Source organism: Molothrus aeneus, chromosome 5, assembly GCF_037042795.1.
Source record: "Molothrus aeneus isolate 106 chromosome 5, BPBGC_Maene_1.0, whole genome shotgun sequence".
Taxonomy (NCBI): domain Eukaryota; kingdom Metazoa; phylum Chordata; class Aves; order Passeriformes; family Icteridae; genus Molothrus; species Molothrus aeneus.
In genome coordinates this window covers 14669392-14683914 of record NC_089650.1, presented here as the reverse complement: position 1 = coordinate 14683914, position 14523 = coordinate 14669392, and the positions used below count along the sequence as shown (strand labels likewise).

General features: G+C 45.5%; 1 protein-coding gene across 1 annotated transcript; it reads right to left on the bottom strand.

Moving 5' to 3' along the window:
- Positions 1-1816: 1816 nt before the first annotated feature.
- On the bottom strand, positions 1817-8843 carry LOC136557069 (C-type lectin domain family 5 member A-like). Its single transcript, XM_066550633.1, has 7 exons — positions 8759-8843; positions 6686-6754; positions 6024-6110; positions 4533-4592; positions 3822-3964; positions 3067-3176; positions 1817-2521 (listed from the first exon to the last, which is right to left on the bottom strand). The coding sequence occupies exons 1-7, from the start codon at positions 8838-8840 to the stop codon at positions 2371-2373; spliced, it is 702 nt and encodes a 233-aa protein (XP_066406730.1). The 5' UTR covers positions 8841-8843; the 3' UTR covers positions 1817-2370.
- Between the last annotated feature and the right edge of the window lie 5680 nt (positions 8844-14523).

Here is a 14523-nt window from a genome sequence, read left to right as displayed (position 1 = left end):
GTGACAGTGACACTCTGGGCTGGGCACGACACAGAGCTGCCTCCCCTCTCAAACCTTCAGCAGGAAGTTCTTGACCCTTCTGGTCATTTAGAAACTTCTAATGAAAAGAGAAGTCTATTTCTACTTCATGTTTTGATGGCACAGGGTTTTATGTCAGCACCATGAGAAAATACAAGTTCATTGTCTCCATGTTATTTTCTGGAAAATCCCTTCCCCAGGATTTTTTCTCCTGGGAAGCTGAGAAGCCTCAGAAAAGAATGAAAACAATAATTATCTGATTATCTGGAAATGTGGTCTGGAGATCCTTTTTCCAACAGGTCCATCTTTGATTGGTTCCATGTGAATTGTTTTTAATTAATGAGCAAACACCATCAGCTGTGTCAGACTCTGAGGAGTCAGTCACAAGCTCTTATTATCATACTTGTGAATCCTTCTGAAGTATCTCTTCTCTTTCTTTAATATAGTTTTAGTATATAATTTCTTTTAATATAGCATAATAAAATTATTGTTGAAGATTGCAATTGTTTTCAATTACCATCTGTATGGCCAATTGTCTTTTGTCAAGTGGGCAGTTTGCCTTATCTCTCTCTCTGAGTGACCATAGTCACTCCTCCCTCAGAAGGGGACATCTGTTGATAACAGGCTATTGAATGCCACTGCATGACTGATAAGAACTAGAACATCCCATTCTGAGATGCTCTGCCCAGGGGAAGGAGCCAAGCCTTGCTACCCAGATATAATCCAGAGGTTTTGAGACACCAGCATGGCTTTCTCCATGGATTCCCCAGAGGAACAGCAGCTGTCTCTTTCTTTGGAGGAAGAATACATCCTTCTCTACAGGATCCCTGCTCCAACAGAACCACACCTGACACCCCAGGAGGGCTGCAGGCACATTTCCAATTGGACTGCTACCAACACCCTGACCCACAGGGTGTCAGGTTGGGTTCTGACTCTGTCAGTGTTGTTCTAGTGTACTGCATTGTTTATTTTATCCTTTTATTTGTTTTTCTTCCCTATTAAAGAACTGTTATCTCTCCTGCTCCCATATTTTTGCCTGAGAGCCCCTTAATTTAAAATTCATAGCAATTTGGAGGGCTGGGGAGGGTTTACATTCTCCATTTCAGGGGAGGCTCTTGCCTTCCTTAGCAGACTCCTGTCTTTCCAAACCAAGACAATTATAAATCAGCCTTCTGAGAACATGGAGTCAAATTCTCATCTCTCACCTCATCCAGGGAACCTCACAACACCACAGTTCATGGTTTCCCTGATGTCACCTGTGTTTGGAAGTGGTTCTGGACTGGAAGTGTCTGGAGTTCCCAAAGCTTCACCTACCCACACAGAAGCAATGCTTTGTCTTTTGAAAAGAAAAGCTTTATTCCATGCAATGGAAAGGAGAGGAAATGTACAGGGGCCCAGCAGTCAGCCCAGATAGCTGAGTGGAGCTCTCTGGGGGGACCCAGAGCACATCAATAGTATTGCCCTGTCCTGTGACCAATGTCCAAGGAAAAGAGGGCAGAGCACTGTGTTGCCATTCCCTGTGGGTCACTCTCATGCTTCTCACCAGCTCCTTCACAGGTCACTGTGGGTTTCATTGTCCTGTTTTCTGACCAGCTCAGCTTCTGTTGGGACTCTCTTCTTCAGGCCTTGCTGCTCTCTGCTGGTCTCCATCCTGTGCCCTTCAGAAGCAGATGTTAAATCTGACATTCCTGCCTTCCCCACACAGGACTGGGGCTGATTTTAAGCCCAGAGCTGTGCTGCTGTAGGATACTTTCCCTTGGGCTGATTCCCATTCCCCTCACAGGCTCTGGGATCCTGTGTGCTCTTGGAACAGTCTGGGACAGGGGAAGGTTTATCCACACCCACACCTGAATTTATCCTGTCCATCCTGGCAAGGAGTAGGGTTGCCCTTCCCTACAGGCTCCCAGCCAGAAATGTGAGCTGCCCTACCCTTGTGGCTGCAGGCAAGGCCAGGCTGTGGCCAGGTGGGGAAAGGTCTCCTTGTGCCCAGGCAGGGCTGGGAACACAGGGCTGTGGATGGATGTGACCTGCAGAGTCAGGATCTGTTGGGATCACCCCTGTGCCCAGGCTGGACTCCTCTCCCCTGGCAGTGCCCGCCTGGCAGTGCCACCTCTGGCATGAGACAGTGCCAGAGTGCTCCTGTGTGCCAAGGCCAGCTCTTCCAGAGGGGACCCGTCCAGGCTCAGACAGCAGCAGGGAAAGGTTGGGCTGAGCTCAGCCCCGAGGCTGGAGAGAGGCTGCAGGAGAGCCTGGGAGCAGAGACTGGGCAGGAATTCAAGAGCAATGAGACACATCCCATCCAGGGTTCCTACAGGAAGCTGGGCAGAACAGCTCAGCCTGCACCTCTTGGTTTTAGCTCTCCTCCTGATGCATCTTTGAAATTGTGGCAGCTTTTTCACACATATTTTTTGTGGATTCGGCTCTACCGCAAGGTGCAGCTTGTACTTCACCATATCCAATGACTGTGCAGAGATAGTCACGGTACTGTCCAACAATAGTGAACCTGAATAGGGCAAAAAAGCCAAATTTGGTTACGTTCCTGACATGCAGTGAAAGGCAAAGTGGCACCTGCTAAGCTGTGTTACTGTCACTGGGACCAGGAATTGCCATGCTGGAATTCCCACCCATTCCTCACTGCTATTCCCCACATCTCCACAAAAGTTTCTGGGCAATGCTTTCCCATCCAGAAACATTCCCCTGCTTTGGTCCCCTCCAGTCAATGGTACTGACATCACCCTCTCTCTCTTGTCCCTGCCTCCTGTCCCCTTCCTTTGCCCAGGGAGCTGCATCCAGCCAGATCCTTCCTTCCCCAGCAAACGCCAGCTGTGTCCTCTCCTGCCATCCCTACAGGACAGCCCTGTGTTCCCTGGCCCTGCAAGGCTCCCTTTCCTTGGCACAGCCATGTGCTGAAGCACCTGCACCTCCAGCAATCAGCTTCCCCCAAAGCACAGGCCCTGATCACCCTTGGGCTCTCTGCTCTTTGCTCTGCCTTTGGCATTTTCCTCTTCCCAGACACTGCATGGCAGGGACTTGCTGGAAGGAGCTCACATGGTTGGGTCACGTTCCACGTTGTTGATCCACTTCCACTTCTGCTTCTCTGGAGAGCGTGTGAGACCAAGTAAGTAGTAGTTATGACCTGATTGTGATCGAAGGTACTCCTGGAAAGGAAGCCAACAATGGGAGTACATGAAAATGACATTTTCTTCAGCAGAGGCACAGAAGGCTCAGGGCTAAACAGCCAGCACAGAGAGTGCAGTGTGCATCCAGCCCCAGCACCTCTGCCCACAGCTCCAGAGGATGAATTTCTCCATTTCTATGGAAGATCATCTCCCTTTTGGAGGCCCCTGATGAAGATAAGAAATGTAATAGTAGCCCTGTGGCGCCCTTACATTGCAGACAGACAGGTGTGACTTGATAGCTGGGGACACTTTTCCCTTTGGATGGAGGTGGCAAAGCCTTTTCAGGTTCTGTCCCAGCCATGGCTCTCACAAAGAAGTGTCTGTTCAAGCTCCATGGCCTGTGTGCTAAATCCCTGGAAAAGCCCAGCCAGCTGGGCAGGGAGTTTGCTCCTTGCCATGGGATCAGGCTTGGGCACAGAAGCTTCCAGGGACAGGACTCCAAGGCCCAGGAGGCCTCTCCCTGTGCAGGCCTTTGCTCCCACTGCCAGGCCTGGGCTGTCCATGGCTGGCAGCAGGTCCCAGAGCCCAAGGACATGTGACAGGAGCTGGCACAAGTGTCACTGCCCGGCCCTTGGCCAGGCAGCTCCAGCCCCCCGAGCAGCTGCCCCAGGAGTTGGATCTCACCAGCTCTTCCGTGCTGTCAATGACCACCAGGTCTGAGCCCATGGCAGTGCATTCTGCACGGGAGGCATTCCAGTCCTTTGGTTTCCCCTCTGGAGAAAAGAAGTAGCATTTTCTCCCATGTTTCTTCCATGGTGGGGGGCAGCCTACAGAAGGGAAGAAGAGGTGTGTAAAATCCATGTTCACACTGACCAAAGGATGCCACAACAAAAGAGAGGTCAGAGAGGCCATTCCAGCCCCAGAAATGCCTGTGTACTCCTGCTGAGAATTGTCAGCAGAGCACCAGGGATCCCCCAGAGCCTCTGGAGCTGATGGCAGCCCAGAATCAGCAGGCAGGAGCCAGACCGGGAGCAGCACAGCAAACAGATCCAGCCTTTCCCAGCTTTGCTCAGCACCTCCTAAAAGACCACAGGGAATTGCACTGAGGTCAGAGGCTGGTAATGGAGGGCCTTGGAAAAGCAGTGGAAGCACATGATCCATCCTGCTCCCTGCAGTGCTGAGCTTCCAGAGGGATTGTTCTTCCTGTCTCTTCCAAAGCTCATCCTGGGAGTGTCCAGGATCAGGTTTGTATTCCTGAGATGGGAGAGGCTTTCTTTCTCTCTCTCTTTGTTTCCCTTCTCAACAAAATCCAGTCCCACACCCTCCCCTGCCCTCTGCACAGTCAATTCCACAGGCCTCTGGAGACTCCCTCTGGAATGACAGAGGATTGCCTACCTAGTGCCTCTTCAGGGATGGTTCTTGGGGAGTCCTGTGGGCTGCCTGCTGTTGGACCATCTGGAAATAAGAACACAATTTCTGCTTGCAAGGATTGGCCACTGTGCCAGGCACTGTCAGAGCTCTGCTGGACCTCTCTGACCCCCCATCACCCAACACAGAATGCAAACTTTGCCTCTTTGCTCATGGGTCTACTACAAAAATCATTAAATGGTCAGGTCAGGTTCCACTGAGGAAAAGGCAACACTTGAGTTCATTTACACAAGTTGTATCTTAATAACAGTGTATTTGTTAATAACAAGACCCTATGGAAAATTCATGCAAAACTATAACTTAGAATAAACTCAAAATGCAGCAGTTTGTATTTGGAGAACAAGTGAAACCTGTGTGCTCTTGAACATAAAAACTACCTTGATTTAATTTCTCAAGTTTGATCTAGATCTCAAGTTTCTTAGGAGTACATTTTTTCAGGTGTGTAGCTGTTCTGAGCCAGTACTGAGCCTCACAAAGGAACTATAACTAAAGCCAGTCCTGGATCTAAGTCTAAGGACTCCTCTTTCAATGTTAGACTTAAAGCGCTGTTAAATCTACATTACTACTTTTTATTTTCTGTTGGTTCATTTTTTGTTTTTAATTTGCCCCACCATTTGCTGTTTGACATTTTATAAATGTCAGGTCACTGTCAAATATCAATCCTGAACTCTTTGCCCTGAAAAAAAGAATGAATTGCCTCCCCCAGCCCTGTTTTTTAAGTTCCAAGGATCAAAGGCTTTGCCATGTCTTCCCCATGTGCATTTCTGAGCAGGTGGCAAAGTCTGGGACTTGAGAGTGATTGGTTGTGGAAGCTTCCCAGGCTTTCTCAGCTACCAAACGATGGAAAGAAATAAGCAAGCCCATCTGAAATTGTAAAATGGTTCTTTGAAAACTTTTAAAAGAAATACCAATTGGGTCTATTCATTTTTTTATCTGATGGAAGTAAGCCTTTTTTTCTACAAAATATAATTTATCTTTTTATTTAGCTCAAAATATGTTATGATCTTAAGGAAACTCCTGTAAGGTGTGATTTAGTTGCCTCCTTCATATGAACTTTAATTCATAATTATTTTATGATTTTTGGTGTTATGGATATCTTGGTCTCATGATAAAACCTCATGACCTTGTGGGATTCTCACAGTTAGCAATTGTATTACTGGTAGGCATTATCAAATCTTAACTTTTTTCTTCAAAACGTTTGTATAATAAATTCTTTGTCATTTGAATGTTGTGAGTTTTTCATTGGGATTTTGGCTTTTTTATCTGTTGGAATTTTAAACTTTCAAAACCACTTGATTCTCTTGCACATTTCCTCTTACAGCCATGCTTGGCTAAAAACTGCTGTCCTTTGCCTTCAAACCAAACTTCTGTTCCTACAGGCTTTGTATGTCATGGCCTGGACCTAAGTCAGTGGGAAAGAGACACAAATAAATGCCTGTTATTAACAAAAGAACTTACATGTAATTATTAAATATACTGCCAGGACCAGCATGATGATTATCACTACCAAGATAGCAACATGTTTTCTGGAACAACGGCTTTTACCTACAGAGGGACAGAAAAATAAAGATTAGGGGAACAGCTGGATGTTGTATTGCACAGCGGGACAAAAGCTCCTTTCCCCTGCATTCCAAGATGCCCTTTCAGGCTCCCACTGGGAATCTGAGGCCTTCCAGATCCGCAGGCTGGAGCCAGGCTGAATGTCCTGGTGCTTCCCCACTGGCTCTGGACCCCCTGTGCTCAGGGAACTGAGCAGATCCCAACCTGCCATGGGTTTGAGGAGAGGGGAAAAGGAGGAGAGCCCTTGCAATTAATGCCCCCTCCCTCTGCTTCCTCCTCTCCTTTGTTCACTTTCCCTGCTGCTGGGGACAGGAGCCTAGGCTCGGGCGGTCTGGGTGTGGCCCAACATATCCTTCTATTCCTTTGCCAGGAAAGCCAACAAGTGTTTAGGGGCACAGAATGCAACACCTCAGCTGCTCCTGCACTGAGTGTGGAAAGCAGACAATTGTATCCTCCTGCCCCCTCATGGTTTTGTGTCACTGCATGTTTGGGACATCAGGATCATCCCCTCTGCTCTTCTTGTTTAAATTCCTATCACTTTATCAGACAGCTAAACTCACCTGATGATTTGCAGTTTGCTGCAGCCTTTGTGTCTTGGGACTTCACTTTCACTTCTGCATAGGTACAACCTGAGGGAACAAGAACAGAGCACAGAGAGAGCTGAGAATCAACTTAAATGAAATAAAAATGACTGAAATTGTGAGAAATGCTGAACACAGGACAGCAACTAGTTGCTGTGACTGTGGTTAACTATGCACAAATTATATTTTTCTCCATTATAGGCACTGATCTCTGCTCTGTGTGACCTGGGACAGGACCTGAGGTCACAGCTGGAGCTGTCAGAACAGGGTCAGGGTGGATATCAGGGAAAGGTTCTTCCCCCAGAGGGTGCTGGGGCACTGAACAGGCTCCACAGGGAACGGCCCCAAGACAGCCAGAGCTCAAGCAGCATTTGGAAAACACTCTCAGGGATGCACAGGGTGGGATTATTGGGGTATCTGTGCAGGGCCATGAGTTGGACTGGATGATCCTTGTGGGTCCCTTCCAGCTCAGGATATTCTGATTCCATGTTTCATGATGACTCTTTCACCCTTGGAGCACTTGCTAGATGCAGGAACAGAACTGATTTCTTTTCAAGGGAGACAACACCAAAGGGACAGGAGTACCTATTCACATTGCCAATCTTGACAAAAGGGGAGGAAAGTGCCAAGGGTGGCCCAAGGTTGTTCATCCTGACAGGAATGGTGAGAATGACTAAAACATCAAAGCCTGAAAACTGCAGATTGTGCTAAATTTGGAGGGGTTTGAGTGTTTATCTAAATAACCCAGATAACAGGGAGAGTAGTGAAATCTGTTCCATCATCTGCAGGTAATAAATACAGAGCAGCAGGGAAGAAAACATATGGAGAGGAAAGAAAGGTCAGAGGGAGATAAAAAGTGGGTAAAAAGTCAAAAATAGGACATTGCAGTGTTATAAAACTCTCCAAGTCATTGTGATATACAACACTGAACCCCCTGGGCTCTATCACTGTACAAAGCTAAGACAGAAGCCAGGGATTTGAGCTCTTTTCAGAAGATGGAGACAATATCTGTGAAATCTTGTGCATAATTTCAGTGAACACATAGAAGAGTTGGTAGGGGTTTCCCTGAAAGGCACAAGCAGAGAAACACCCAAATGTTACTAGAAATCTATCAAAATTCTGAATAGGAGCATGTGGCTTAAATTCTAAGGAAAATGGAACTTGTAATCAGTGGCATCAATTGTGGTCAATTGAGCCCTGCATTCATCAGTTGAAAGTGGTGGTAAAACCCTGTTTCCTGGGCTGTTAGTATCTCCACACATCTGAAAAGACATGCAGAGGGTTCACACTTTGTGCAAAAGACAAGCATTGGATGGCAAGAAATAATTTCTGCCAGAGGGAAAGCAGGGTTAGAAAGAAAGGGAAGAAAAATGGAAATGAAATACAGAGACACACTCTATGAAGTCTGTTAATTTTTAGGATGTACTTTTATGGCAGATATTGCAGAACCAGTGCAAACATTTATGCAACCATTTTAAACTCATTAAAGAAAGATAAATCCTCGGTTAGAATTTTGCAGTCCTTGATCCCAAATCAGACTAAAGCTGTCCATGAAACATTTCACCCTTGTGCATTCAACAAGCAGTTGGTACAGCCAGAGCAGGAGGAGAAGCCCCCAGGCAGTGCCTGCTGTGCTCAGGGAGCAGGAACAGCTGTGCAGGAGACTGCTGTGAGCACCAGCAACAGCAGCCACTCCATCCTGAGCAGTTTGCTGCAGGAATCTCAGTCTGCTGGGGGACAACAGGCCAGGGCCAGCAGCAATGGATGTTCACCTCTGGAATGCTCTCCAAAATGGATAAAAGGACTCATAATCTCACACCACAGACACTGCCTCACACCTGCACCTTAGCAAGAGAAAAGTAATCTTCCAACAACTTGCCTTTGTAAATATCAATAACCCTCTCTGGACAGTGCACCTGCAGTTTTCCAGCCCTGGCCCTCATGTTCCCCTTGTGCTCTTTGAGGCTTTGGTGCTGCAAGGAACTCTCTCAAGAGATGTGGGAGAGAGAGTGGAGAATGCAAAGAAAGCTCAGTGCTCAGCACTGGACCTACCTTGGCCATCAGGCACCGTCAGGATTCTGGGTCTGGTTGATTCAGGCAAGTTCAGGTCAGCATAAAGGACATTTTCTGCCATTCTTTTTCCCGCTTCTCCTTTTTTCCTCCCTCGGCTGTTGTGACAGTGACACTCTGGGCTGGGCACGACACAGAGCTCCCTCCCCTCTCAAACCTTCAGCAGGAAGTTCTTGACTCTTCCGGTCACACATCAACTTCTAATGAGGAATCTATTTCTACTTCATGTTTTGATGGCACAGGGTTTTATGTCAGCACCATGAGGAAATACAAGTTCATTGCCTCCCTGAGGTCACCTTTGTTGGGAAGTGGTTCTGGATTGGAAGTATCTTGAGTTCTCAAAGCTTCACCCACCCACACACAAAACATTTTGCTCTGCTGTGTCCTGCACTCTGTGGGCTCTGTGCAGCTCACAGACACTGTCTGCTTCTCTGCAAGGGAATTCTGGAGGCAAAATGGGGATCAGAAAGGGGGATTGGTCCGGCGTGTTTTAGGAAGCACAAAAGGTGCTTAAGGCAGCAACTGGAATAGTGTGGCCTAAACAAAATTATCCCTTGGCTTTCTAGGTTTGTAATATCCCTCTGGGCAGTTGGGGTCAGCTGTGTCCCCTCTCAATTCCTTGTGCACCCCCAGCCCCCTCAGTGGTTGGGTGGGATGACAAACAGGACTCTCACTCTGTTTAATCTCTGCTCAGCAAGAACTAAAGCATTCCTACGGTCTCAACACTGTTCCAGCACAAGTCCAAAATGTAGTCATACCAGTTACTATGAGGGAAATGAACTCTATCCCAGCCAAAACCAGCCCAGGGCCCCTAGAATTTAAGAACAATGTGAAGGTCCTTGATTGGAGGCTCACAGGAAGGGAAGAAAGCTGGTGGAAGTGTTGGAAAGAATGTCCTGTGAGGAGCAGCTGAGGATTCCAGTTTAGTTTGTCCAGTTTGGAGAAAGGGAGGCTGAGGGGTGACCTCTTTCCTCTCTGGAGTTCCAGCACAGGAAGGACATGGAACTGTTGGAGAGAGTCCAGATGAGGGCAAGAAAGTGCTGAGAAGCTGGAGAACCTCTGCCATAGGGAAAGTGAGAGAATGAGATTTTTCAGTCTGGAGAACAAAAGCTCTGGGCTGACCTCTTTGTGCCCTTCCAGTGCCTGAAGGGAGCTACAAGAAAGACGGAAAGAGACTCTTGACAAGGCCTAGAGTGACCAACAAGAGGAAATGGCTTCACGCTGACAGAGAGTGGGTTTAAATTGGATATTAGGAAGAAATTTTTCTCTGTGAGGGTGGTGAGGCCCTGGCACAGATCCCCAAAGAAGTGTGGCTGCCCCATGCCAGGAAGTGTCCAAGGTCATGTTGGATGGGGCTCTGAGCAACCTGGGACAGTGGAAGGTGTCCCTACCCATGACAGGAAAGGTGAAATGAGATGATCTTAAGGTCCCTTCCAACCCAAACCATTCTATGATTCTATGATCACTGCATTCCTGTCTTTATAGAAACGTAACACATTGCTTTTCTGATTTAAAACAAACTATAGGAAAAAGTTGAGTGTTTTTTAAAAAAATAAATACCAATTCTGATTGAACCTATTTCTTCCACAGAAAGACAATTTTCTATTATGGATATATTCTCTCAGGGCCATCAGATCTGGAATAACTTCTGGTGCCGGTGGTCATGGCAGAGGCTTCTTCAAAGAGCCAGGGATGTGTTCTGGTATTCTGTGCCTCGTGTCCCATAATCACAGACCCAGAGAAGCCAAGCAAACACCAAATGTGTGAGAGAAAGAAGAGGAAGTGAAGTGGTTTCTGTGGTGGTTGATGACTCAGAAGTTTGTAATGCAGTTAAAAGAAGGTTTGCAGTGGCCCTCAGACCTGACAGGGAGACGTGTCCAGAAATTCTGTGGCAGGCCAAAATAATGAGGCCTAAACAACAGACCCTGACTGTGGCCTGAACAAGAGGCCCTAAACCAAAGTTGCCTCTAGATGAACCTTCCAACTAAATGTTATATATATATATTCAATCATTAATGAACTATTGTTAATAAATAATATTAATATAATAACATAACATTTAATTAATGAAATATTGTTAAATTAATTGTATGTGTTTGTTTATTGGCAAAACATGTGTTTACCTTTCCATATCCAGAAACTGGATAAGGCCACATCTGGCCTAGTTAGGGAAGTACACAATCACAGACAATTCCCTTGGTTACCCCTTGAGCCCTTGTTAGGCCTTTGGGGGAAATCCAATAGGGGAATGAAACGAAATTATTAATGTCAGCTTGTTTGTTTAAGAGTATAAAAGATGGGCTACTGTCACAACAAAGTCAGGAAGCCATTCCACATCCCCACAAAGGTGGAATGGGTTGGAGAGAATCTTAAAGATCATCTTGTTCCAAACCCTTGCAATGGGCAGGGACACCTTCCACTGTCCCAGGTTACTCAGAGCCCCATGCAACCTGGCCTTGGACACTTCCAGGCATGGGACAGCCACAGCTTCTCAGGGAAACCCAAAGTATTCTGTGATTTTTCAGCTCCACCACGTCTTAATTCCTTTTTTCATTCAGATTTTTCCTTTCTATTAGGGAACTGCATTGCTAATTTGACAGTTGTAACATGGACTGAGTGTAGGAAACATCCATTGAGTTTGATCAACTTTTTTGGTTTTTATTGCTGGTTTTCTGGAGTGAGAAGCACATGATAGCACCAATCCCACAAATTTTGCCATAAAAATAGTGCCCCTCTTTCCTGTGGAATATTGCCTACGCTCATCAGCAGGTTCTGCTGCATCTTGAGGGAGTGCTGACTGTGTGGGCTGGTGCTGTTTGAAGAAGGAAGGTGAAATACCCCACTGAGTTGATGCTTTTGAACTCCATTTGACAAGGATGGTGCAAATACCATGGGGGAGAAGTTAAAACAGGGATCCAGCTCCCCTTGTAAATCCTTTTATGTGATACTGAGATGCTGCATAACTTAATACTGGAGATAGCACACAGGGTAGTTTGTATTGTATTTCTGAGCACTTAGCCACACTTTTCAGCATTTAAATGGACACTTATTTTTTTCTCTGTGGTATTGTGTATTTCCCACAAAACTATGATGGGTAAATATCTTCAGTAATTTAAAGATATTTTTCTGTGGGTCTGTATGGGTGGGACAATGGCCCTGCATGTCTGTATTAATAATGAGATGTCTGTGTTAATCATTCTGCTGCAATTCCTTAGCACCTAATGAATTTGGCTTCCTAAACACTAGCTAAGGGCATGGGCAACATCTGACAGCATTTTCCTAACAGAGAAGCCCTCACACTCCCTCTTCACTCCTACTCTTGCCAGCTCTATTCCCATTTTTCCAAGATGAGTCATGTCCATCTTTTGGCCTCTGCAATCCCAAACTCACTGTGCCCATGACCAAGAAAGACAGAAGAAAGAGAGATTTTTAACATACCAAGCTCTTGTCCAATACTTACATTGTGCAGCCTCAGGTCAGAAGTGAAGAATCTTCTGGGGTCAGTTGAGTCCTATGTGTCTCTGTACCTCATCAAGAAAACAGATCTGGTAAAGATTTCATTACAAGATCCAAATTCAAAGATAAGTAATCTGCAAATCATCTATTCTGAAATAGATAAAATATTTAAAATAAAATATACATTATGAATGAAGAATGCAGTAAACACTTGGAAAAACAACCCTCCTTTGGGAAAGCAAGCCTTCTGGGCTGGTTTTTCACCACTTGATGATTCTCAGATAATGACTTTTATTTGGTTGTAGTAAAAAGGAAAATTAAAATAAAAACTAAGGATGTGAGAGAGAGAGAGGCTTAGAAGGAAGATTTCAAATAGAAAACCTCACTAAAATTCCACTTACAGTAACTAGGATATCTTTCCCTCAAGCTATCTGTTCCTTGGGTTCAGTGGATGTGCTTGACAGCTGAGCAAATGTGGATTTTTCTGGATTTAATGTGCTTACTTACTGTATCCAGACCTATAATAATTGGGAGATATTTTCTGATATGTAAAAGATTTGAAAAAACCTGTAACTTTTTTGGGACCAAAATTATTTTCTAATATAAACAAAGAGTTTCTGCTACCAAGGAGGAAAAAAATCATTGTTAACGTTAAATATATTTTCTGAAAATAATGGAATATTTAATACTTTTGAAATCAAACATTTCAATTTTTCCTTTCAGGATGTTCTTTTAGGAGAAATTAAATGCTTTGGGTTTATGCCAAATCACTTTTTAAAAATCATTATTAAACAAATAAGAACAAGTGTTTCTTCTATTTTTTTCCTGCAGTAATTCACAGCCAAAAGGTCCCTGTCTGGGTCACAAACCAAGAAAGATTTTAAAAGTGGTTTTAACAAGAATCATTTTGCAACCAGCTCATGACCATAAGGAAGGCTGGCTACCTCACTCCCTCCAAACTTTACCCATTTTTAGACAAACATTGTGACATATTTTGTGCAACATATATTTTATTTTTGTGTGAAAGAGGAACTGAAAACAGCTGAACAAAGTAAAACCACTGAAACTGGTATAAACTCTTTCTCTCTGTATCTGTATAAAATTAAGCTGTCTGTTTCTCTTTAATATTTAAAGGAAAACAAAACAGTCTGGTTTTTATTTAGCAGCCTTGGTGGCATTTTTACCCCTCTAAACTCCAGCTGCTTTAACATCAGAGATCTCTACTTAGTGGTTGCCTGACAGTGGAAAACACAAGAATTCCCAAGGATGTCCTATCCTATGCCTGACATATCTCAGTGTGCCAGGGCCTCACCACCCTCACAGGGAACGATTTCTTCCTCTTATTCAATCTAAACCTGCTCTCTGTCAGTGTGAAGCCATTGCCCCCTTGTTCTGTCACTCCAGGCCCTTGTCTAGAGTCTCTCTCCATCTTTCCTGTGGGCTCCCTTCAGGCTCTGGAAGGCCACAATGAGGTGACCCCAAAGCCTTCTCCAGGCTGAACAATTCCCAATTCCCTTTCCAGGCTGAAGATTCCCAATCCTCTTAGCCTTTCAATATACCTTTTGTCCAACATACTTGGAGCATGACCCTTGGCAAAGGGGGATGAAGAGGAAATCTGTTCATCTTACAGAGAAGCAGATGCTGCCCTTTCAGAAGGCACCTCCTGTCACAATGTCAGATCCAGGCAGCTCTCCATGAGGGCTGAATCCACATGCCACCCAGCCAGTGTGGATGTGCAGCTCAACCCCATCAGCTCCTGTTCCTCATGGTCCCAGCAGAGGTAGAACATGCTGGAAGGATCCAGGAAGGTGGGGAAACGCAGCAGTGGAAATGCAAGCTGGCCAGAACAACAGCATGGGAGGAACAAGAGACAGACCATTCTCTTGATTCCTGAGAAGAACATTACCATCATCTCTGCAGTCTCTGAGTCTTGCTGATACCTTGGGCAGCTAGGAGAAGCCCAGTTTATATGGAAGTGCCCAAGGCTGGGCCTGTTGCCAGGAAGGAGGGCTGGAACCCAACTGTTCTATATTCAATTTAAAATGTAGGAAAGATCAACACTTTACATAACATGCCCTGGCTCCCTGCCTGAGTGAAACTGTACTAAGCCATCTCATATATATCTTTGAACATTCTTAACAGCTGTTTTGTCCTACAGACCCAGAACAAGGCAGCCAAGTGTTTACCTCCTACTCAGTACTCCTCAGGGTGGGTGAATGTTGGCTCTCCTCACCAAGGAAAAGGGGCACTTCTGATGAACTTGTCTTGCCATTGCAGATTCTAAAATGAAC

Excerpts from the sequence above, each read along its gene's own strand:
- LOC136557069 (XM_066550633.1), bottom strand. The coding sequence starts at position 8,840 with ATGGCAGAAAATGTCCTTTATGCTGACCTGAACTTGCCTGAATCAACC. Across the intron at positions 6,111-6,685 it reads AGCAAACTGCAAATCATCAG|GTAAAAGCCGTTGTTCCAGA; the intron begins GTGAGTTTAGCT and ends GTCCCTCTGTAG. Across the intron at positions 2,522-3,066 it reads GTGGAACGTGACCCAACCAT|GTTCACTATTGTTGGACAGT; the intron begins GTGAGCTCCTTC and ends TGCCCTATTCAG.